The sequence below is a fragment of the Oncorhynchus masou genome, chromosome 25 (assembly GCF_036934945.1).
Source record: "Oncorhynchus masou masou isolate Uvic2021 chromosome 25, UVic_Omas_1.1, whole genome shotgun sequence".
Classification (NCBI taxonomy): domain Eukaryota; kingdom Metazoa; phylum Chordata; class Actinopteri; order Salmoniformes; family Salmonidae; genus Oncorhynchus; species Oncorhynchus masou.
The window spans coordinates 14,440,619-14,467,189 of record NC_088236.1 but is presented as its reverse complement, the minus strand read 5'-3'; the positions used below and the strand labels follow the sequence as shown (position 1 = coordinate 14,467,189).

Here is a 26,571-nt window from a genome sequence, read left to right as displayed (position 1 = left end):
AAGGCCTGTGCCCTCCCAGGCCCACCCCCGGCTATGCCCCTGCCCAATCATGTGAAATCCATAGATTAGGGCCTAATTTATTTAATTCAGTTGACCGATTTCCTTATATGAATTGTAACTCAGTAAAATCATTGAAATTGTTTCATATTGCATTTATATTTTTGTTCAGTATATATCAATATATCAGAGGAGAATTTGGTCATTTCCATATTATTGTCTATATTCTAATACGAGATGCTGATGCACTTATTCTGCCCTCAATCTCAAACACCAAAATTAGAAATCACAGTTTAACAAATGCTACAGTCACTAGTAAGAAATTAAATAACAGGGACTTTATCAGGAGGTTAAATTAGCAGTTACTCACCATACACCAGTGACCTGTTCGGGATCGTCCAGAGACACTCTGAGAACATATAGGGCACACGTCAACAGCTTCAAGGAGAAGTTAAACAGACGGATCCTCAGGCCTACATGGAAACAAACGCAATAGAGAACACTAAAGGCCAGATTTACTAAGTAATTGCATTGGGAGTAAATCTTAACCTGTTTCCCAGAGGGAATTGAACAATTATAGTTGACAAAGGTCAAATAAAGCTTATGGGAAGGAATAACATACCATGGAAAAGAAAAGAGTAACTGAATTTGTGCTGATTTATATTGAAAAACGAATCTGTTTAATCAGGCTCATATGAGTAAATCTGGCTAATGATTACAGTCATGTTTTTGTAATGCAAGACACATTGGTATGGGAATGTCGAGAAAGTTTGTTTTTAACTGCCCAGAAACTGAACTTATCGCAGACCAATGAAATGAGCTGGCTAGTGAGTCCGACAGGTAAAGCATCTCTCCACAGAACTGGAGTCTCTACCTTACTGGACATCTCTCCTCAGAACTGGTGTCTCTACCCTACTGGACATCTCTCCTCAGAACTGGTGTCTCTACCCTACTGGACATCTCTCATCAGAACTGGTGTCTCTACCCTACTGGACATCTCTCATCAGAACTGGTGTCTCTACCCTACTGGACATCTCTCCTCAGAACTGGTGTATATACCCTACTGGACATCTCTCCTCAGAACTGGGGTCTCTACCCTACTGGACATCTCTCCTCAGAACTGGTGTCTCTACCCTACTGGACATCTCTCCTCAGAACTGGTGTATCTACCCTACTGGACATCTCTCCTCAGAACTGGTGTCTCTACCCTACTGGACATCTCTCCTCAGAACTGGTGTCTCTACCCTACTGGACATCTCTACCATACTGGACATCTCTCCTCAGAACTGATGTCTCTATCCTACTGGACATCTCTCCTCAGAACTGGTGTCTCTACACTACTGGACATCTCTCCTCAGAACTGAGGTCTCTACCCTACTGGACATCTCTCCCCAGAACTGGTGTCTCTACCGTACTGGACATCTCTCCTCAGAACTGGTGTCTCTGGCCTACTGGACATCTCTCCTCAGAACTGGTGTCTCTACCCTACTGGACATCTCTCCTCAGAACTGGTGTCTATACCCTACTGGACATCTCTCCTCAGAACTGGGGTCTCTACCCTACTGGACATCTCTCCTCAGAACTGGTGTCTCTACCCTACTGGACATCTCTCCTCAGAACTGGTGTCTCTACCCTACTGGACATCTCTCCTCAGAACTGGTGTCTCTACCCTACTGGACATCTCTACCATACTGGACATCTCTCCTCAGAACTGGTGTCTCTACCCTACTGGACATCTCCCCTCAGAACTGGTGTCTCTACCCTACTGGACATCTCTCCTCAGAACTGGTGCCTCTACCCTACTGGACATCTCTCCCCAGAACTGGTGTCTCTACCGTACTGGACATCTCTCCTCAGAACTGGTGTCTCTGGCCTACTGGACATCTCTCCTCAGAACTGGTGTCTATACCCTACTGGACATCTCTCCTCAAACCTGGTGTCTCTACACTACTGGACATCTCCCCTCAGAACTGATGTCTCTACCCTACACCAGGACATCTCTCCTCAGAACTGGTGTCTCTACCCCCTCAGAACTGACTGGACATACTGGACTCCTCAGAACTGGGACTGGTGTCTCTACCCTACTGGACATCTCTCCTCAGAACTGATGTCTCCCTACTGGACATCTCTCCTCAGAACTGGTGTCTCTACCCTACTGGACATCTCTCCTCAGAACTGATGTCTCTACCCTACTGGACATCTCTCCTCAGAACTGGTGGACATCTCTCCTCAGAACTGGTGTCTCTACACTACTGGACATCTCTCCTCAGAACTGGTGTCTCTACCCTACTGGACATCTCTCCTCAGAACTGGTGTCTCTACCCTACTGGACATCTCAGAACTCTCCCAGACACTGGTGTCTCTACCCTACTGGACATCTCTCCTCAGAACCTGGACATCTCTCCTCAGAACTGATGTCTCTATCCTACTGGACATCTCTCCTCAGAACTGGTGTCTCTACCCTACTGGACATCTCTCCTCAGAACTGGTCTCTATCCTACTGGACATGTCTCTACCCTACCCTACTGGACATCTCTCCCCAGAACTGGTGTCTCTACCCTACTGGACATCTCTCCTCAGAACTGGTGTCTCTACCCTACTGGACACATCTACCCTCACATCTCTCCTCAGACTGGTGACATCTACTGGATGTCACTCTCAGAACTGGTGTCTCTACCCTACTGACATCTCTCAGAACTGGTGTCTCTACCCTACTGGACATCTCTCCTCAGAACTGGGACATCTCTCCTCAGAACTGGTGTCTCTACCCTACTGGACATCTCTCCTCAGAACTGACATCTCTCCTCAGAACTGGTGTCTCTACCCTACTGGACGTCTCTACCCTACTGGACATCTCTCCTCAGAACTGGTGTCTCTACCCTACTGGTGTCTCTACCCTACTGGACATCTCTCCTCAGAACTGTCTCTACCCTACTGACATCTCTCTCAGAACTATGTCTCCTGGACATCTCTCCTGGATGTCTCTATGGACATATCTCCTCAGAACTGGTGTCTCTACCCTACTGGACATTTCTCCTCAGAACTGATGTCTCTATCCTACTGGACATCTCTCCTCAGAACTGGTGTCTCTACCCTACTGGACATCTCTCCTCAGAACTGGTGTCTCTACCCTACTGGACATCTCTCCTCAGAACTGGTGTCTCTACCCTACTGGACATCTCTCCCCAGAACTGGTGTCTCTAACCTACTGGACATCTCTCCTCAGAACTGGTGTCTCTTGCCTACTGGACATCTCTCCTCAGAACTGGTGTCTATACCCTACTGGACATCTCTCCTCAGAACTGGTGTCTCTACCCTACTGGACATCTCTCCTCAGACCTGGTGTCTCTACACTACTGGACATCTCTCCTCAGAACTGGTGTCTCTATCCTACTGGACGTCACTCCTCAGAACTGGTGTCTCTACCCTACTGGATGTCTCTACCCTACTGGACATCTCTCCTCAGAACTGGTGTCTCTACCCTACTGGACATCTCTCCTCAGAACTGGTGTCTCTACCCTACTGGACGTCTCTACCCTACTGGACATCTCTCCTCAGAACTGGTGTCTCTACCCTACTGGACATCTCTCCTCAGACCTGGTGTCTCTACACTACTGGACATCTCTCCTCAGAACTGGTGTCTCTATCCTACTGGACGTCACTCCTCAGAACTGGTGTCTCTACCCTACTGGACGTCTCTACCCTACTGGACATCTCTCCTCAGAACTGGTGTCTCTACCCTACTGGACATCTCTCCTCAGAACTGGTGTCTCTACCCTACTGGACGTCTCTACCCTACTGGACATCTCTCCTCAGAACTGGTGTCTCTACCCTACTGGATATCTCTCCTCAGAACTGATGTCTCTACCCTACTGGACATCTCTCCTCAGAACTGATGTCTCTACCCTACTGGACATCTCTACCATACTGGACATCTCTCCTCAGAACTGGTGTCTCTACCCTACTGGACATCTCTCCTCAGAACTGATGTCTCTACCCTACTGGACATCTCTCCTCAGAACTGATGTCTTTACCCTACTGGACATCTCTACCATACTGGACATCTCTCCTCAGAACTGGTGTCTCTACCCTACGGGACATCTCTCCTCAGAACTGGTGTCTCTACCCTACAGGACATCGCTCCTCAGAACTGGTGTCTCTATCCTACTGGACATCTCTCCTCAGAACTGGTGTCTCTACCCTACTGGACATCTCTCCCCAGAACTGGTGTCTCTATCCTACTGGACATCTCTCTTCAGAACTGGTGTCTCTACCCTACTGGACATCTCTCCTCAGAACTGGTGTCTCTACACTACTGGACATCTCTCCTCAGAACTGGTGTCTCTACCCTACTGGACGTCTCTCCTCAGAACTGGTGTCTCTACCCTGCTGGACGTCTCTACCCTACTGGACATCTCTCCTCAGAACTGGTGTCTCTACCCTACTGGACATCTCCCCTCAGAACTGATGTCTCTACCCTACACCAGGACATCTCTCCTCAGAACTGGTGTCTCTACCCTACTGGACATCTCTCCTCAGAACTGGTGTCTCTACCCTACTGGACATCTCTCCCCAGAACTGGTGTCTCTACCCTACTGGACATCTCTCCTCAGAACTGGTGTCTCTACCCTACTGGACATCTCTCCTCAGAACTGGTGTCTCTACTCTACTGGACATCTCTCTATACCACAACCCTACCTGTTTAAGTATCATGGTGTTGTCCAGGCTGTGTTGATGCTCTGTCAGGTCTAAAGTGACTATATCTGGCTATGCACAGAGCCGTGACTATCAGGCTTCATAATGGTCTGGCAGACCATCACAACTGATGTCTCTGATACAGAGGGATTGGGTTAAATACGGAAGACCTAATTTGGTTGAATGCATTCAGTTGTGCAGCTGACCAGGTATCCAATTCCCCTTTCACTTTCACACACAGGTCACAACAGCAACATATCACAGGTCTGCTTTGACAGGGTGAACAGCTACGTTTCAGATCCACAACGATATGACACCCTGTGGGGGGAGATGCTGGATGTTGTGGCAGGTATATAATCAGTGGAATAGAGGACGGCTTATTGTGATATATAAGGATTAAGACCCAATAACACGACATGCTGTCAGTAAAGCCATTACAACAACACAGCCTTGCGCACAAGGCTCAACACACACACACACACACACACACACACACACACACACACACACACACACACACACACACACACACACACACACACACACACACACACACACACACACACACACACACACACACACACACACACACAGGCAAATCATCAACCACACAACTTACCTGACTGCAGATACACATGTCAGTCAGAGGGTGGCGCCAGCTGCCTTAAACACTGTTCACGTTTCAATCAACCAAGCCTCCCATTTCATCTCTTTGCAGTATTAACACAGCAGTGACACAGTTGCAAGAAAAACACCCACATCAAATGCTTCACAATGAGTTTGTATTGTACAGGGGCCAAAACAATCTGACTCAGCAGGAAGCTCTATAGAGTTGGGTTGGCCTTTCTATTTGGCCCTAATGTTTTCTCTGTAACTGATGGGAATTTGTTCAGAGATATTGACAAGCACATAGGAAGCACTAACAACATACTGCAGCCATTACACATGCACGCACGCACACACACACACATGTAAAAACACAAAAACACGCACGCACACACATACACATGCATGTAAAAACACAAAAACATGCACGCACACACACACACACACACATACACACATGTAAAAACACACAGCACACGAAAACACACAGGCACACACACGTATTTACAAACACACAGAGAGACTGCAGACATGATGCATTGTGGGTGGCAAGTTGGACAGTTCTAATGTATTTTTCAGAACGTAGGAGAAATCCCACCCTGGCTGTATCCATGCCTTAAGTCCAAAATAAGAAATTATAATACCCTATCAGTTAACAAAATACCTAAAGCATTGTCCTCTTCACAGCAACATGGTGTGCAGACCTGAGACACAGCACCATGTGTCAAGACAACTAATTAAAGACCCAGACTGGAGCTGAAATTGGATCTGCAATAGACCTTAATGACTTACGTTACAGTATTAACCTGCATTAGGAGGACCTTTATGACTTCCTAGGTCTGTTGTGTTACATGAGACAGTAATAAAGTCCAAACTTCTCTGTGCTCTACTTACTTGACCTTTGGTTTTTGATGAAGAACAGCTTGAGCCTCTCCTTGAAGGTGTTTTCATTCACATAGAACTCCACCTGAACCCTGGAGAGAGAGACAGTCAGTACATTTACCATAGAATTCCACCTGAACCCTGGAGAGAGAGACAGTCAGTACATCGACCATAGAACTCCACCTGAACCCTGGAGAGAGAGACAGTCAGTACATCGACCATAGAACTCCACCTGAACCCTGGAGAGAGAGACAGTCAGTACATTTACCATAGAACGCATGAAACCTGGAGAGAGAGACAGTCAGTACATTTACCATAGAATTCCACTTGAACCCTGGAGAGAGAGACAGAGACAGTCAGTACATCTACCATAGAACTCATGAAACCTGGAGAGAGAGAGAGACAGAGACAGTCAGAACATTTAGCATAGAACTCATGAAACCTGGAGAGAGAGACAGTCAGTACATTTACCATAGAACTCATGGACCCTGGAGAGAGAGACAGAGACAGTTAGTACATTTACCATAGAACACATGAACCCTGGAGAGACAGAGACAGAGACAGTCGATACATTTACCATAGAACACATGAACCCTGGAGAGAGAGACAGAGAGAGTCAGAACATTTACCATAGAACACATGAACCCTGGAGAGAGAGACAGAGAGAGTCAGTACATTTACCATAGAACACATGAACCCTGGAGAGACAGAGACAGTCGATACATTTACCATAGAACACATGAACCCTGGAGAGAGAGACAGAGACAGTCAGTACATTTGCCATAGAACACATGAACCCTGGAGAGACAGAGACAGAGACAGTCAGAACATTTACCATAGAACTCATGAAACCTGGAGAGAGAGAGACAGAGACAGTCAGAACATTTACCATAGAACTCATGAAACTTGGAGAGAGAGACAGTCAGTACATTTACCATAGAACTTATGGACCCTGGAGAGAGAGACAGAGACAGTTAGTACATTTACCATAGAACACACGAACACTGGAGAGAAAGAGACAGAGACAGTCAGTACATTTACCATAGAACACATGAACCCTGGAGAGACAGAGACAGTCAGAACATTTACCATAGAACTCATGAAACCTGGAGAGAGAGATTCAGAGACAGTCAGTACATTTACCATAGAACTCATGAACCCTGGAGAGCGAGACAGTCAGTACATCTACCATAGAACTCATGAACCCTGGAGAGAGAGACAGAGACAGTCAGAACATTTACCATAGAACTCATGAAACCTGGAGAGAGAGATTCAGAGACAGTCAGTACATTTACCATAGAACTCATGAACCCTGGAGAGCGAGACAGTCAGTACATCTACCATAGAACTCATGAACCCTGGAGAGAGAGACAGAGACAGTCAGAACATTTACCATAGAACTCATGAACCCTGGAGAGAGACCGTCAGTACATCTACCATAGAACTCATGAACCCTGGAGAGAGAATCAGAGACAGTCAGTACATTTGCCATAGAACACATGAACCCTGGAGAGAGAGACAGTCAGTACATCTACCATAGAACTCCACCTGAACCCTGGAGAGAGAAACAGAGACAGTCAGTACATCCACTATAGAACTCCACCTGAACCCTGGAGAGAGAGACAGAGACAATCAGCACATCTACCATAGAAGTACTCATGCATCCATATACAGTGCCTTGTGAAAGTATTCGGCCCCCTTGAACTTTGCGACCTTTTGCCACATTTCAGGCTTCAAAAATAAAGATATAAAACTGTATTTTTTTGTGAAGAATCAACAACAAGTGGGACACAATCATGAAGTGGAACGACATTTATTGGATATTTCAAACTTTTTTAACAAATCAAAAACTGAAAAATTGGGCGTGCAAAATTATTTAGCCCCTTTACTTTCAGTGCAGCAAACTCTCTCCAGAAGTTCAGTGAGGATCTCTGAATGATCCAATGTTGACCTAAATGACTAATGATGATAAATACAATCCACCTGTGTGTAATCAAGTCTCCGTATAAATGCACCTGCACTGTGATAGTCTCAGAGGTCCGTTAAAAGCGCAGAGAGCATCATGAAGAACAAGGAACACACCAGGCAGGTCCGAGATACTGTTGTGAAGAAGTTTAAAGCCGGATTTGGATACAAAAAGATTTCCCAAGCTTTAAACATCCCAAGGAGCACTGTGCAAGCGATAATATTGAAATGGAAGGAGTATCAGACCACTGCAAATCTACCAAGATCTGGCCGTCCCTCTAAACTTTCAGCTCATACAAGGAGAAGACTGATCAGAGATGCAGCCAAGAGGCCCATGATCACTCTGGATGAACTGCAGAGATCTACAGCTGAGGTGGGAGACTCTGTCCATAGGACAACAATCAGTCGTATATTGCACAAATCTGGCCTTTATGGAAGAGTGGCAAGAAGAAAGCCATTTCTTAAAGATATCCATAAAAAGTGTTGTTTAAAGTTTGCCACAAGCCACCTGGGAGACACACCAAACATGTGGAACAAGGTGCTCTGGTCAGATGAAACCAAAATTGAACTTTTTGGCAACAATGCAAAACGTTATGTTTGGCGTAAAAGCAACACAGATCATCACCCTGAACACACCATCTCCACTGTCAAACATGGTGGTGGCAGCATCATGGTTTGGGTCTGCTTTTCTTCAGCAGGGACAGGGAAGATGGTTAAAATTGATGGGAAGATGGATGGAGCCAAATACAGGACCATTCTGGAAGAAAACCTGATGGAGTCTGCAAAAGACCTGAGACTGGGACGGAGATTTGTCTTCCAACAAGACAATGATCCAAAACATAAAGCAAAATCTACAATGGAATGGTTCAAAAATAAACATATCCAGGTGTTAGAATGGCCAAGTCAAAGTCCAGACCTGAATCCAATCGAGAATCTGTGGAAAGAACTGAAAACTGCTGTTCACAAATCCAACCTCACTGAGCTCGAGCTGTTTTGCAAGGAGGAATGGGAAAGAATTTCAGTCTCTCGATGTGCAAAACTGATAGAGACATACCCCAAGCGACTTACAGCTGTAATCGCAGCAAAAGGTGGCGCTACAAAGTATTAACTTAAGGGGGCTGAATAATTTTGCACGCCCAATTTTTCAGTTTTTGATTTGTTAAAAAAGTTTGAAATATCCAATAAATGTTGTTCCACTTCATGATTGTGTCCCACTTGTTGTTGATTCTTCACAAAAAAATACAGTTTTATATCTTTATGTTTGAAGCCTGAAATGTGGCAAAAGGTCGCAAAGTTCAAGGGGGCCGAATACTTTCGCAAGGCACTGTATAAGGACCATGGTTATTTGATTGAACTGTTTTGAGATATCCGTAAGTAGACAAGCTTAACCATGATGCATTGTGTTGTTGAATGCTGGAAGGCTTGGGTCTCTTTGTTTATCTGTTACCTCGAAGGCCTTCAGCAGTGTGAGACACTGAACACAGCATGCAAGGTGCTTTTCAAAATGCTCCAACAGCCAAAATGAAGAACAGCAGCAGAGTGAAGGCAAACAGGTAATACAGGATACTTCATCACATGTAACATGAAAAAATGGTCACCATTTCCAGCTGCTTTGATTGATTCTGCTTTCCTGGATTGGGTGTAAAAAAACAACAAACAATCATAATGACCCCTTTCCTGGATTGGGTTTAGTGTAAAAGAACACAAAAAACAATCATAATGACCCCTTTCCTGGATTGGGTTTAGTGTAAAAAAACAACAAACAATCATTATGACCCCTTTCCTGGATTGGGTTTAGTGTAAAAAAACAACAATCATAATGACCCCTTTCCTGGATTGGGTTTAGTGTAAAAAAACAACAAACAATCATAATGACCCCTTTCCTGGATTGGGTTTAGTGTAAAAAAACAACAAACAATCATAATGACCCCTTTCCTGGATTGGGTTTAGTGTAAAAAAACAAAAAAAAAACAATCGTAATGACCCCTTTCCTGGATTGAGTTTAGTGTAAAAAAACAACAAACAATCATAATGACCCCTTTCCTGGATTGGGTTTAGTGTAAAAAAACACAAAAAAACAATCGTAATGACCCCTTTCCTGGATTGGGTTTAGTGTAAAAAAAACAACAAAACAATCATAATGACCCCTTTCCTGGGATGGGTTTAGTGTAAAAAAAACAAAAAAACAATCGTAATGACCCCTTTCCTGGGATGGGTTTAGTGTAAAAAAAAACAAAAAAACAATCGTAATGACCCCTTTCCTGGATTGGGTTTAGTGTAAAAAAAATAATAATAATAAATTGTAATGACCCCTTTCCTGGATTGGGTTTAGTGTAAAAAAGACATCAAACATAATGACCCCTTTATAATCTCCTATATTACCCACAGTGGCCAATTACTGTCATGACAACAAGGAGATGTAGAGTAACCATGGTAATTTGGAACTATCTATTAGAGAGTGAATATTGTGTTGATATGACTCTGAAGATATCCAAGCAGAAAATCTGATGTGACACGTGGCATGCAATCTGTTTCAACACCACTGTCTGTCTGGCTGGAGAAGACTGCTGCCTGACTGTTGAAATGTGTGATGTGACACGTGGCACACAATCTGTATCAACACCACTGTCTGTCTGGCTGGAGAAGACTGCTGCCTGACTGTTGAAATGTGTGATGTGACACGTGGCACACAATCTGTATCAACACCACTGTCTGTCTGGCTGGAGAAGACTGCTGCCTGACTGTTGAAATGTGTGATGTGACACGTGGCACGCAATCTGTATCAACACCACTGTCTGTCTGGCTGGAGAAGACTGCTGCCTGACTGTTGAAATGTGTGATGTGACACGTGGCACGCAATCTGTATCAACACCACTGTCTGTCTGGCTGGAGAAGACTGCTGCCTGACTGTTGAAATGTGTGATGTGACACGTGGCACGCAATCTGTTTCAACACCACTGTCTGTCTGGCTGGAGAAGACTGCTGCCTGACTGTTGAAATGTGTGATGTGACACGTGGCACGCAATCTGTTTCAACACCACTGTTTGTCTGGCTGGAGAAGACTGCTGCCTGACTGTTGAAATGTGTGATGTGACACGTGGCACGCATTCTGTTTCAACACCACTGTCTATCTGGCTGGAGAAGACTGCTGCCTGACTGTTGAAATGTGTGATGTGACACGTGGCATGCATTCTGTTTCAACACCACTGTCTGTCTGGCTGGAGAAGACTGCTGCCTGACTGTTGAAATGTGTGATGTGACACGTGGCACACAATCTGTATCAACACCACTGTCTGTCTGGCTGGAGAAGACTGCTGCCTGACTGTTGAAATGTGTGATGTGACACGTGGCACGCAATCTGTTTCAACACCACTGTCTGTCTGGCTGGAGAAGACTGCTGCCTGACTGTTGAAATGTGTGATGTGACACGTGGCACGCAATCTGTTTCAACACCACTGTTTGTCTGGCTGGAGAAGACTGCTGCCTGACTGTTGAAATGTGTGATGTGACACGTGGCACGCAATCTGTTTCAACACCACTGTCTGTCTGGCTGGAGAAGACTGCTGCCTGACTGTTGAAATGTGTGATGTGCAGCTGAGGTTTAAGACACACCAACTTCCATTTGAAGCTCTGATAGCTACGTAGCTATGGTGATATCATTATCATGGAGGATTTTAAAAGACCCTTAAATTATGTATGCCTCTAAACTGCGAAGGTTCCTCCAACCAAATTAGTTATTTTACATTGCTGCTTCGAGCATAATTATCGTTTACTTCTTCTCCCATGTTGCAATTCACTAAGCACACATCCAACCCCTTAGTAGGCCTACAGTACAATATCCCCCAGCAACTTAGATACTGTACATAGCAGTGTAGCTTTAATCATGTAGGAAGTAGGAATGCTCATTAATCATTTGAGTCAACATTAGATCATATTCTCCTCATAATGCTATTTATAAACACATCACTGTAGATTCTAGCTGTAGAAAGCCCCTCCCTACCCACCACTTCCTGTGTGTGACATCACCACAGACCAGAGGTTCTAAATATTTATATCCTGCACTCTCATTGGTCCCTCAGCTATTCCATATATTCCTGATTGGACTCTCCTATTCAATCATTTCATGAATAAGTAAAAAGGAACAGTGTAGTGACTGTGACTTGTGGATCACCCCTGTGGTGCAAGTCATTCATACTTGACAAGCTTGTCACTTTAAAATATATATTTCATTTTATATGGTCCTCCTGTACCCCCAACATTATATATTTTTGTTGTAGCCCCTGACAAGCACACCTGATTCTACTTGTCTACTAATTATCAAGCCCTTGACAGGTTGAATCAAGTTTTTTTGTCCGGGCTACAACAAAAATGTGTTCTGTTGGGGGTAGACAAGGGCTGGAGTTGGGAAACACTGGTCTACACAATCTAATGAAACACTTTGACGTTATTGTAAAGCATGTACATTAATAAAGGCCCATAAACTGAATATTGGGGCGTGTCTGGGAGGTTATAAATGAAGGGAGAGCTAACTTTGACTTCTCTGAATAGATGTAGATGAATCTAAAGTGAGGGTGAAAGAGATCTATTTGATGTGTGGTTGCCTCCCCTAATGACAGCGATAAAGGGCTGTAAAACTCCTGCAGGGCCCTTGGAGCCTTCTGACAAGATTAATAGAGGGAGGAGATGAAGGTATGAAGAGGAGAGAAAAGGAGGAGAGCAATTACTGGAGCCTTATCCTGAGGGAAGCAGAGAGAGAGAGAGAGAGAGAGAGAGAGAGAGAGAGAGGGAGGGTCTGCATACTAAGAGATATGTAGCTTAACCTGCTGTCCAATCCTCCTCTCCTTTTGGCCTTCCTCTCTCTCTCTCTCTCTCTCTCCCTCCGTCTATTTCTTTACCACATGGAGACTGCCTCCAGGCAGGAAACGTACACTCCACTCTCATGTGGAGAACCAATAACTGTATAGGTGCTGTAAAGACCAGGAACCACTCGTACACATTACACACACATGCTCACAATAGAAACACCCAGCAAAGAAAGAGGGACCGGGGCCAAGCTTCCTGCTATCCAGGACCTCTATGCCAGCCAGGCGGTGTCAGAGGAAGGCCCTACAAATTGTCAAAGACTCCAGCCACCCTAGTCATAGACTGCTTCCTCTGCTACCGCACGGCAAGCGGTGCAGGAGCGCCAAGTCTAGGTCCAAGAGGCTTCTAAACAGATTCTACCCTCAAGCAATAAGACTCCTAAACACCTAATCAAATGGCTGGTAGCTGGGGTGGCAGGTAGCCTAGTGGTTAGAGAGTTGGGCCAGTAACCGAAAGGTTGCTGGATCAAATCCCTGAGCTGACAAGCTATGAATCTGTCGTTCTGCCCCTGTACAAGGCAGTTGGTCTAACGGGGACAGTGGGTTGTCATTGTAAATAAGAATTAGTTCTTAACTAACTTGCCTAGTTAAATAAAGGTTACACATGGCTACCTGGACTATTTGTATTGCCCCCTTCCCCTCTTTTACACCACTGCTACTCTCTGTTGTTATCATCTATGCATAGTCACTTTAATAACTCTACCTACATGTACATATTACCTCAACTAACCAGTGCCCCTGCACATTGACTCTGTATCGGTTGCCCCCTGTATATAGTCTCACTACTAGCAGTTATTTTACTGCTGCTCTTTAATTACTTGTTACTTTTATTTCTTATTGTTATCTGTATTTTTTTAACTGCATTGTTGTTTAGGGGCTTGTAAGTAAGCATTTCAGCTGTTGTATTCGGCGCAAGTGACTAATACAATTTGATTTGACTTGATATGCATGTTGACATAATCAATATCACAGCATGATACAGAGACACTGAGACACAGGTACATAGAGATACAGAGACACTGAGAGACAGGTACATAGAGATACAGAGACACTGAGACACAGGTACATAGAGATACAGAGACACTGAGAGACAGGTACATAGAGATACAGAGACACTGAGACACAGGTACATAGAGATACAGAGACACTGAGAGACAGGTACACTGAGACAGGTACACTGAGACACAGAGACACTGAGACACAGGTACACTGAGACACAGGTATATAGAGATATAGAGACACTGAGAGACAGGTACATAGAGACACAGAGACACTAAGACACAGGTACATAGAGACACAGAGACACAGGTACATAGAGACACAGAGACGCAGGTACATAGAGACACAGATACACTGAGACACAGGTACATAGAGACACAGAGACACTGAGACACAGGCACAAATAGACAGAGACACTGAGACACATGTACATAGAGATACAGAGACACAGAGGTGCAGGTACATGGAGACACAGAGACACTGAGACACAGGCACATAGAGATACAGAGACACTGAGAGACAGGTACACTGAGACACAGAGACACTGAGACACATGTACATAGAGATACAGAGACACAGATATGCAGGTACATAGAGACACAGAGACACTGAGACACAGGTACATAGAGATACAGAGACACTGAGAGACAGGTACACTGAGACACAGAGACACTGAGCCACAGATACATAGAGATACAGAGACACTGAGACACAGGTACATAGAGACACTAAGACACAGGTACATAGAGACACAGAGACACAGGTACGCTGAGACGCAGAGACGCAGAGACACTAAGACACAGGTACATAGAGACACAGGTACATAGAGACACAGAGACACTGAGACACAGGTACATAGAGACACAGAGACGCAGGTACATAGAGACACAGAGACACAGAGACACAGGTACATAGAGATACAGAGACACTGAGACCCAGGTACATATTGACACAGAGACACAGAGACACAGGTACATAGAGACACAGAGACACAGAGACACAGGTACATAGAGACACAGAGACACTGAGACACAGAGACACTGAGACACAGGTATATAGAGATACAGAGACACTGAGACACAGGTACATAGAGACACAGAGACACAGAGACACAGGTACATAGAGACACAGAGACACTGAGACACAGAGACACTGAGACACAGGTATATAGAGATACAGAGACACTGAGACACAGGTACATAGAGACACAGAGACACAGAGACACAGATAAAGAGAGAAACAGAAACACAATTACACTGAGACACAGGTACATAGAGACACTAAGACACAGTTCTTAACTAATAGAGTTACACAGAGACACAGGTACCTGGACGCAGAGACCCAGAGACACTAAGACACAGTTACATAGAGACACAGGTACATAGAGACACAGAGACACTGAGACACAGGTACATAGAGACACAGAGACGCAGGTACATAGAGACACAGAGACACAGAGACACAGGTACATAGAGATACAGAGACACTGAGACCCAGGTACATATTGACACAGAGACACAGAGACACAGGTACATAGAGACACAGAGACACAGAGACACAGGTACATAGAGACACAGAGACACTGAGACACAGAGACACTGAGACACAGGTATATAGAGATACAGAGACACTGAGACACAGGTACATAGAGACACAGAGACACAGAGACACAGGTACATAGAGACACAGAGACACTGAGACACAGAGACACTGAGACACAGGTATATAGAGATACAGAGACACTGAGACACAGGTACATAGAGACACAGAGACACAGAGACACAGATAAAGAGAGAAACAGAAACACAATTACACAGATACACAGGTACATAGAGACACAGAGACACAGGTACATATAGACACAGAGACACAGGTACATAGAGACACAGACACAGATAAAGAGAGAAACACAAAACAGATACACAACATAGAGATATACATAGATACACTAAGACACAGGTACATAGAGACACAGAGACACAGGTACATAGAGACACAGAGACACTAAGACACAGGTACATAGAGACACAGAGACAAAGGTACGCTGAGACGCAGAGACGCAGAGACACTAAGACACAGGTACATAGAGACACAGATACACAGGTACATAGAGACACAGAGACACTAAGACACAGGTACATAGAGACACAGAGACACAGGTACATAGAGACACAGAGACACTGAGACACAGGTACATAGAGACACAGAGACGCAGGTACATAGAGACACAGATACACTGAGACACAGGTACATAGAGACACAGAGACACTGAGACACAGGCACAAAGAGACAGAGACACTGAGACACATGTACATAGAGATACAGAGACACAGAGGTGCAGGTACATGGAGACACAGAGACACTGAGACACAGGCACATAGAGATACAGAGACACTGAGAGACAGGTACACTGAGACACTGAGACACATGTACATAGAGATACAGAGACACAGATATGCAGGTACATAGAGACACAGAGACACTGAGGCACAGGTACATAGAGATACAGAGACACTGAGAGACAGGTACACTGAGACACAGAGACACTGAGCCACAGGTACATAGAGATACAGAGACACTGAGACACAGGTACATAGAGACACTAAGACACAGGTACATAGAGACACAGAGACACAGGTACGCTGAGACGCAGAGACGCAGAGACACTAAGACACAGGTACATAGAGACACAGGTACATAGAGACACAGAGACACTGAGACACAGGTACATAGAGACACAGAGACGCAGGTACATAGAGACACAGAGACACTAAGACACAGGTACATAGAGACACAGAGACGCAGGTACATAGAGACACAGAGACACGGGTACATAGAGACACAGAGACACAGGTACATAGAGATACAGAGACACTGAGACCCAGGTACATATTGACACAGAGACACAGAGACACAGGTACATAGAGACACAGAGACACAGAGACACAGGTACATAGAGACACAGAGACACTGAGACACTGAGACACAGGTATATATAGATACAGAGACACTGAGACACAGGTACATAGAGACACAGAGACACAGAGACACAGGTACATAGAGACACAGAGACACTGAGACACAGAGACACTGAGACACAGGTATATAGAGATACAGAGACACTGAGACACAGGTACATAGAGACACAGAGAAACAGAGACACAGATAAAGAGAGAAACAGAAACACAATTACACAGATACACAGGTACATAGAGACACAGAGACACAGGTACATATAGACACAGAGACACAGGTACATAGAGACACAGAGACACAGATAAAGAGAGAAACAGAAACACAATTACACAGATACACAGGTACATAGAGACACAGAGACACAGGTACATACATACACTAAGACACAGGTACATAGAGACACAGAGACACAGGTACATAGATACACTAAGACACAGGTACATACATACACTAAGACACAGGTACATAGAGATACAGAGACACGGGTACATAGAGACACAGAGACACAGGTACATAGATACACTAAGACACAGGTACATAGAGACACAGAGACACAGGTACATAGAGACACAGGCACATAGAGATACAGAGACACAGGTACATAGAGACACAGAGACACAGGTATATAGATACACTAAGACACAGGTACATAGAGACACAGAGACAAAGGTACATAGAGACACAGGTACATAGAGGCACAGAGACACAGGTACATAGATACACTAAGACACAGGTACATAGAGACACAGAGACAAAGGTACATATATACACTAAGACACAGGTACATAGAGATACAGAGACACAGGTACATAGAGACACTAAGACACAGGTACATAGAGACACAGATACACTGAGCCAGAGGTACATAGAGACACTAAGACACAGGTACATAGAGACACAGGTACACAGAGACACTGATACACAGGTACATAGAGACACAGGTACATAGAGACACAGACACAGGTACATAGAGTCACAGACACAGGTACATAGAGACACAGACACAGGTACATAGAGTCACAGACACAGGTACATAGAGTCACAGACACAGGTACATAGAGATACAGAGGCACTAAAACACAGGTATATAGAGGAGAAGTCGATTAATGGCCGATTAATTAGGGACGATTTCAAGTTTTCATAACAATCGGAAATCTGTATTTTTGGACACCGATTTGGCAGTTTATTTTTTTTACACCTTTATTTAACCAGGCAAGTCAGTTAAGAACACATTCTTGTTTTCAATGACGGCCTGGGAACAGTGGGTTAACTGCCTGTTCAGGGGCAGAACAACTGATTTTTACCTTGTCAGCTTGGGGATTCGTTTTTGCAACCTTCCGTTTACTAGTCCAACGCTCTAACCACCTGCCTTACATTGCACTCCACGAGGAGCCTGTATGGCAGGCTGACTACCTGTTACGCGAGGGCAGCAAGAAGCCAAGGTAAGTTGCTAGCTAGCATTAATCTTATCTTATAAAAAATCAATCTTAACATAATCACTAGTTAACTACACATGGTTAATATTATTAGTTTATCTAGCGTGTCCTGCGTTGCATGTAATCAATGCGGTTCCTGTTAATTTCTCATCGATTCACAGACTACTTCGCCAAACGGGTGATGATTTAACACTGTCGTTGCACCAAACCGAACCATAAACATCAATGCCTTTCTTTAAAATCAATACACAAGTATATATTTTAAACCTGCATATTTAGTTAATATTGCCTGCTAACATGAATTTCTTATAATTAGGGAAATTGTGTCACTTCTCTTGCGTTCTGTGCACGCAGTCAGGGTATATGCAGCAGTTTGGGCCGCATGGCTCATTGCGAACTGGGTGAAGTCCATTTATTCTTACAAAGACTGTAATTAATATGCCAGAATTGTACATAATTATGACATAACATTGAAGCTTGTACAATGTAACAGCAATATTTAGACTGATGGATGCCACCCGTTTGATAAAATACGGAACAGTTCCGCATTTCACTGAAAGAATAAACGTTTTTTTTTCTAAATGATAGTTTCCGGATTCGACCATATCAATGATCAAAGGCTTGTACTTCTGTGTGTTATTATGTTATAATTAAGTCTATGATTTGATATTTGATAGAGCAGTCTGACTGAGTGGTGGTAGGCAGCAGCAGGCTCGTAAGCATTCATTCAAACATCACTTTCGTGCGTTTGCCAGCAGCTCCTCGCTGTGCTTCGAGCATTGAGCTGTTTATGACTTCAAGCCTATCAACTCCAGCGATTAGGCTGGTGTAACCGATGTGAAATGGAAAGCTAGTTAGCGGGGTGCGCGCTAATAGCGTTTCAAATCGGTGACGTCACTCGGTCTGAGTCTTGGAGTAGTTGTTCCCCTTGCTCTGCATTACCATACATCCCTGTTGTTACCATACATCCCTGTTGTTACCATACATCCCTGTTGTTACCATACGTCCCTGTTGTTACCATACATCACTGTTGTTACCATACATCCCAGTTGTTACCATACATCCCTGTTGTTACCATACATCCCTGTTGTTACCATACGTCCCTGTTGTTACCATACGTCCCTGTTGTTACCATACGTCCCTGTTGTTACCATACATCCCTGTTGTTACCATACATCCCTGTTATTACCATACATCCCTGTTGTTACCATACATCCCTGTTGTTACCATACATCCCTGTTGTTACCATACATCCCTGTTGTTACCATACATCCCTGTTGTTACCATACATACCGGTTGTTACCATACGTCCCTGATGTTACCATACATCCCTGTTGTTACCATACTTCCTGTTGTTACCATACATCCCTGTTGTTACCATACGTCCCTGTTGTTACCATACGTCCCTGTTGTTACCATACGTCCCTGTTGTTACCATACGTCCCTGTTGTTACCATACATCCCTGTTATTACCATCCGTCCCTGTTGTTACCATACGTCCCTGTTGTTACCATACACCCCTGTTATTACCATACATCCCCGTTGTTACCATACATCCCTGTTGTTACCATACATCCCTGTTGTTACCATACGTCCCTGTTGTTACCATACATCCCTGTTATTACCATACGTCCCTGTTGTTACCATACATCCCTGTTGTAACCATACATCCCTGTTGTTACCATACATCCCTGTTGTTACCATACATCCCTGTTGTTACCATACGTCCCTGTTGTTACCATACGTCCCTGTTGTTACCATACATCCCTGTTGTTACCATACATCCCTGCTGTTACCATACATCCCTGTTGTTACCATACATCCCTGTTGTTACCATACATCCCTGTTGTTACCATACGTCCCTGTTGTTACCATACATCCCTGTTGTTACCATACGTCCCTGTTGTTACCATACATCCCTGTTGTTACCATACGTCCCTGTTGTTGCAGTACCAGTCAAAAGTATGGACACACCTACTTATTTTTTGTACTTCTTTCTACATTGTAGAATAGTTGTGAAGACATCAAAACTATGAAATAACACCTATGGAATCATGTAGTAACCAAAATATTTTTAAACAAATCAAAATATATTTGATATTTTATATTCTTCAAAGTAGTCACCCTTTATCTTGATGATAGCTTTGCAAACTCTTGACATTCTCTCAACCAGCTTTATGAGCGAGTCACCTTGGTCACAGACCTAATTACACATTTATATGGTGGCAACACACATTATAAAACATGAAAAGACCTGGTTCAAAAGCAATCCATAGTAATAAACTATGGCAGGAAAACACGATCTACATGTAAAGGAATAGTGAGGCAGCAGACACACCCCTTCAGAAGAAAGTACTCATTAGAATGGGCCATGTAACCATAGCCACAGACACCTCTCTATCCTTCCACCTGCAGTTCAGTTTGATTGTCTTTTATCAAATGAACATATGGATTGATACTGTACAGGTGCACTGTTAGTGTCTACATTAACACACATGCTAAAAGTTATCAAGATGCAACATACATGCACACACCATTGCCTACGAGAAAATAGGGAAGACATACTGTATACATGCACTGTGCACTGTAAATTAACATCTGTTATCTGCTTCACTGTTATCTGATGGAAGAAGTCAATGAAACCATGATTATCTGATTCACTGTTATCTGATTCACTGTTGTCTGATTCACTGTTATCTGACTCACTGTTATCTGACTCACTGTTATCTGATGGGAGAAGTCAATGAACATGATTATCTGATTCACTGTTATCTGATTCACTGTTGTCTGATTCACTGTTATCTGACTCACTGTTATCTGACTCACTGTTATCTGATGGGAGAAGTCAATGAACATGATTATCTGATTCACTGTTATCTGATTCACTGTTATCTGATTCACTGTTATCTGACTCACTGTTATCTGTTGGGAGAAGTCAATGAAACCATGATTATCTGATTCACTGTTATCCGACTCACTGTTATCTGACTCACTGTTATCTGTTGGGAGAAGTCATTGAAACCATTATTATCTGATTCACTGTTATCTGACTCACTGTTATCTGTTGGGAGAAGTCAATGAAACCATGATTATCTGATTCACTGTTATCTGATTCACTGTTATCTGTTGGGAGAAATCAATGAAACCATGATTATCTGATTCACTGTTATCTGACTCACTGTTATCTGTTGGGAGAAGTCAATGAAACCATGATTATCTGATTCACTGTTATCTGACTCACTGTTATCTGTTGGGAGAAGTAAATGAAACCATGATTATCTGATTCACTGTTATCTGACTCACTGTTATCTGTTGGGAGAAGTAAATGAAACCATGATTATCTGATTCACTGTTATCTGACTCACTGTTATCTGACTCACTGTTATCTGACTCACTGTTATCTGTTGGGAGAAGTCAATGAAACCATGATTATCTGATTCACTGTTATCTGATTCACTGTTGTCTGATTCACTGTTATCTGACTCACTGTTATCTGATTCACTGCTATCTGACTCACTGTTATCTGATGGGAGAAGTCAATGAAACCATGATTATCTGACTCAATGTTATCTGATTCACTGTTATCTGATTCACTGTTATCTGACTCACTGTTGTCTGATTCACTGTTATCTGACTCACTGCTGTCTGATTCACTGTTATCTGACTCACTGTTATCTGATTCACTGCTATCTGACTCACTAGTATCTGATTCACTGTTATCTGATTCACTGCTATCTGACTTACTGTTATCTGTTGACTGTTATCTGATTCACTGCTATCTGACTTACTGTTATCTGTTGGGAGAAGTCAATGAAACCATGATTATCTGATTCACTGTTATCTGACTCACTGTTATCTGATTCACTACTATCTGACTCACTGTTATCTGTTGGGAGAAGTCAATGAAACCGTGATAAATAGAAGAGAGATGCTTCATACCATACAATCTGTCTTGTTTTAATAAAATACATATCAGTAGCATAAGATGCACAGGTCAGTGATTGTAATCATGGGGGAATGACTGAAACACATCCAAACAGTTGTTGCACACTTGGATAATTACTCAAATCACAATCAGATCAGTTATCCCATTGGCTGAAGATTGTTTTATATGAGACACACAGCTGTGTTGACTTCCCATGTTACCTGTTTCAGTTGTCAATAGCCTTGGTTAAGTGTCTTGCTTAGGGCACGACAGCACTTTGCCCGTCTGGACTTTAGACTTACACTGTCAATTGGCCACAATTCCATTTCAATTCTCTGACCATTACATAAATGCATTGACATTGTCATCTTCCTCTGCGATGTATTTGCATTTCTTCTATGTCTTATATCTTGCTCTATTTTCAAACCATTTGAGACCCAAAATGTAGTCACTTGTCCATAATTTCATTTCAATTCTCAGACCATTACAGCAATACCATTTGTCCTCTCAGCAATCCTCTTCATACAGTAACATCTGTCCTCTCACGTTCATGTTCTTCCATGTGAAACTATTTCAATTTCTATGTCTTACATCTCATACTATTTAAACTCAATTTCATCTCAATTCTCAGATCATTACAGAAATATAGTTTTCCTTTCAGTTCTTGCGTTCTTACTATTCTATGAATCTATTTACATGAATTGTCTATATTAGTCCAGGCAATATGTGAGATTTTAAACTTGCTCTCTTTTATCCTTTTGACACACAAACAGTCCAGTAACAAGCAGCACTAATCATTTTCTCCTGCTGAACTTCAGATACTGTGTAAGGGCAGCAGGGACTTCTATAAATATCAAGAACAGACATGAATATTAAACCAGGAACTCTCTCTCGCTCTCCTCCCCCCTCCCCCCATCCCCCTCTACATATCTCTTCACCTCTCCTTCTCTCTTGCTCTCTTTATCCCTCTCCCCCCTCCCTCCCTCCCCTCCATCCCCCTCTACATATCTCTCTTCATCTCTCCATCTCTCTCGCTCTCTTTATCCCCCCCCCGCCCTCCCTCCCCCTCCCTCCCTGACCAGCCAACTAGCTCCACTGCACTCCAGTCAACCTACTTAAAATAGTGGTGCGTCCTCGAAACACGAAGTCTGTTAAGAGACACTGCAAGTAGATGAAAGCAGGGCATGATAGTGTGGATCCTTCAGCTCATCAAACTGGAGGTGTATCACGACACAGAGACACCAGCTCCGAGGAAGAACAAGCCAGCCGCCCCCTGTATGTCTGACACCTTCTACTTGTACTGTAATTAGAATTGCCTTCTAATTAACGACTCCTCCACATGCCCCACATTCAGTCAATAGGAATGTACAGTGTATACATGACATAATCTATATTCCCTTGTTCAGACTCCTGCAGTAGACTGTGATGACACATCCTCAAGAAACACTACTGCGTTTAGCGGTTAGCTGGTTGTTACCACCTCTTTGGTAACACGATCAAGATCGATTAGAATCATGTTTTTCCATTCTAGAGTGGTATTTCTGAGTCAATTCCAAAGCCTGGTCACATATCACATCCTGTGGAATCTCAGATATCCACTTTGACCACAAGAACAAAACACAAACAAACATTTTTTCTCTAACAGAAAAGCTCTGTCTGTCTAGGAAGCAACAGATTCTGTTTGATCAAATTGCAGAAAGACAGCAAGCACTCTAAAATACTTGCCATGCATAATAAAAGAAAGATCATTTAAGCTGATAAAATCTGTGGCTGGACGAGCCGACACCTGAGAATGAAAAGATGATGAAGACATACGATGAAGACATAATGATGAAGACATAAGATGAAGACATAATGATGAAGACATACGATGAAGACAATGATGAAGACATAATGATGAAGACATATGATGAAGACATAGTGATGAAGACATATGATGAGGACGTGATGAAGACATATAGTGAAGACATATAATGAAGATATGATGAGGACATTATGATGAAGACATACAGTGCCTTGCGAAAGTATTCGGCCCCCTTGAACTTTGCGACCTTTTGCCACATTTCAGGCTTCAAACATAAAGATATAAAACTGTATTTTTTTGTGAAGAATCAACACAATCATGAAGTGGAATGACATTTATTGGATATTTCAAACTTTTTTAACAAATCAAAAACTGAAAAATTGGGCGTGCAAAATTATTCAGCCCCTTTACTTTCAGTGCAGCAAACTCTCTCCAGAAGTTCAGTGAGGATCTCTGAATGATCCAATGTTGACCTAAATGACTAATGATGATAAATACAATCCACCTGTGTGTAATCAAGTCTCCGTATAAATGCACCTGCACTGTGATAGTCTCAGAGGTCCGTTAAAAGCGCAGAGAGCATCATGAAGAACAAGGAACACACCAGGCAGGTCCGAGATACTGTTGTGAAGAAGTTGAAAGCCGGATTTGGATACAAAAAGATTTCCCAAGCTTTAAATATCCCAAGGAGCACTGTGCAAGCGATAATATTGAAATGGAAGGAGTATCAGACCACTGCAAATCTACCAAGACCTGGCCGTCCCTCTAAACATTCAGCTCATACAAGGAGAAGACTGATCAGAGATGCAGCCAAGAGGCCCATGATCACTCTGGATGAACTGCAGAGATCTACAGCTGAGGTGGGAGACTCTGTCCATAGGACAACAATCAGTCGTATATTGCTCAAATCGGGCCTTTATGGAAGAGTGGCAAGAAGAAAGCCATTTCTTAAAGATATACATAAAAAGTGTTGTTTAAAGTTTGCCACAAGCCACCTGGGAGACACACCAAACATGTGGAAGAAGGTGCTCTGGTCAGATGAAACCAAAATTGAACTTTTTGGCAACAATGCAACACAGCTCATCACCCTGAACACACCATCCCCACTGTCAAACATGGTGGTGGCAGCATCATGGTTTGGGCCTGCTTTTCTTCAGCAGGGACAGGGAAGATGGTTCAAATTGATGGGAAGATGGATGGAGCCAAATACAGGACCATTCTGGAAGAAAACCTGATGGAGTCTGCAAAAGACCTGAGACTGGGACGGAGATTTGTCTTCCAACAAGACAATGATCCAAAACATAAAGCAAAATCTACAATGGAATGGTTCAAAAATAAACATATCCAGGTGTTAGAATGGCCAAGTCAAAGTCCAGACCTGAATCCAATCGAGAATCTGTGGAAAGAGCTGAAAACTGCTGTTCACAAATGCTCTCCATCCAACCTCACTGAGCTCGAGCTGTTTTGCAAGGACGAATGGGAAAATATTTCAGTCTCACGCCCAATTTTTCAGTTTTTGATTTGTTAAAAAAGTTTGAAATATCCAATAAATGTCGTTCCACTTCATGATTGTGTCCCACTTGTTGATTCTTCACAAAAAAATACAGTTTTATATCTTTATGTTTGAAGCCTGAAATGTGGCAAAAGTTCAAGGGGGCCGAATACTTTCGCAAGGCACTGTATAGTGAAGACATACGATGAAGACATATAATGAAAACATAATGAAGACATGATGAAGACATATAATGAAGACATGATGAAGACGTGATGAAGATATATAGTGAAGACATACGATGAACACATAATGAAGACATAATGAAGACATACGATGAAGACATAATGAAGACATAATGAAGACACATAATGAAGACACATAATGAAGACACATGATGAAGACATAATGAAGACATATAATGAAGACATAATGAAGACATATAATGAAGACATATAATGAAGACATGGTGAAGACATGAAGACATAATGAAGACATAATGAAGACATATAATGAAGACATATAATGAAGACATATAATGAAGACATATAATGAAGACATGATGAAGACATAATGAAGACATGATGAAGTCATAATGAAGACATGATGAAGACATAATGAAGACATGATGAAGACATAATGAAGACATGATGAAGACATATAATGAAGACATGATGAAGACATGATGAAGACATAATGAAGACATGATGAAGACATAATGAAGACATAATGAAGACATGATGAAGACATAATGAAAACATAATGAAGACATATGATGAAGACATAATGAAGACACAATGAAGCCATGATGAAGACATGATGAAGACATAATAAAGACATAATGTAGACACATAATGAAGACATATAATGAAGACATATAATGAAGACATATGATGAAGACATGATGAAGACATGATTAAGTCATAATGAAG

General features: G+C 42.9%; 1 protein-coding gene across 1 annotated transcript in view; it reads right to left on the bottom strand.

The window, feature by feature from the left end:
- The window catches only part of LOC135513808 (potassium channel subfamily T member 1-like), a 176,699-nt gene that overhangs the window by 70,250 nt on the left and 79,878 nt on the right, over positions 1–26,571 (bottom strand). Inside the window, exons 4-5 of the mRNA XM_064936749.1 lie at positions 6,193–6,272; positions 368–470 (exon numbers count right to left, since the gene is read on the bottom strand). Of these exons, the coding sequence (XP_064792821.1) occupies positions 368–470; positions 6,193–6,272 (183 nt within the window). The remainder of the gene's footprint in view (positions 1–367; positions 471–6,192; positions 6,273–26,571) is intronic.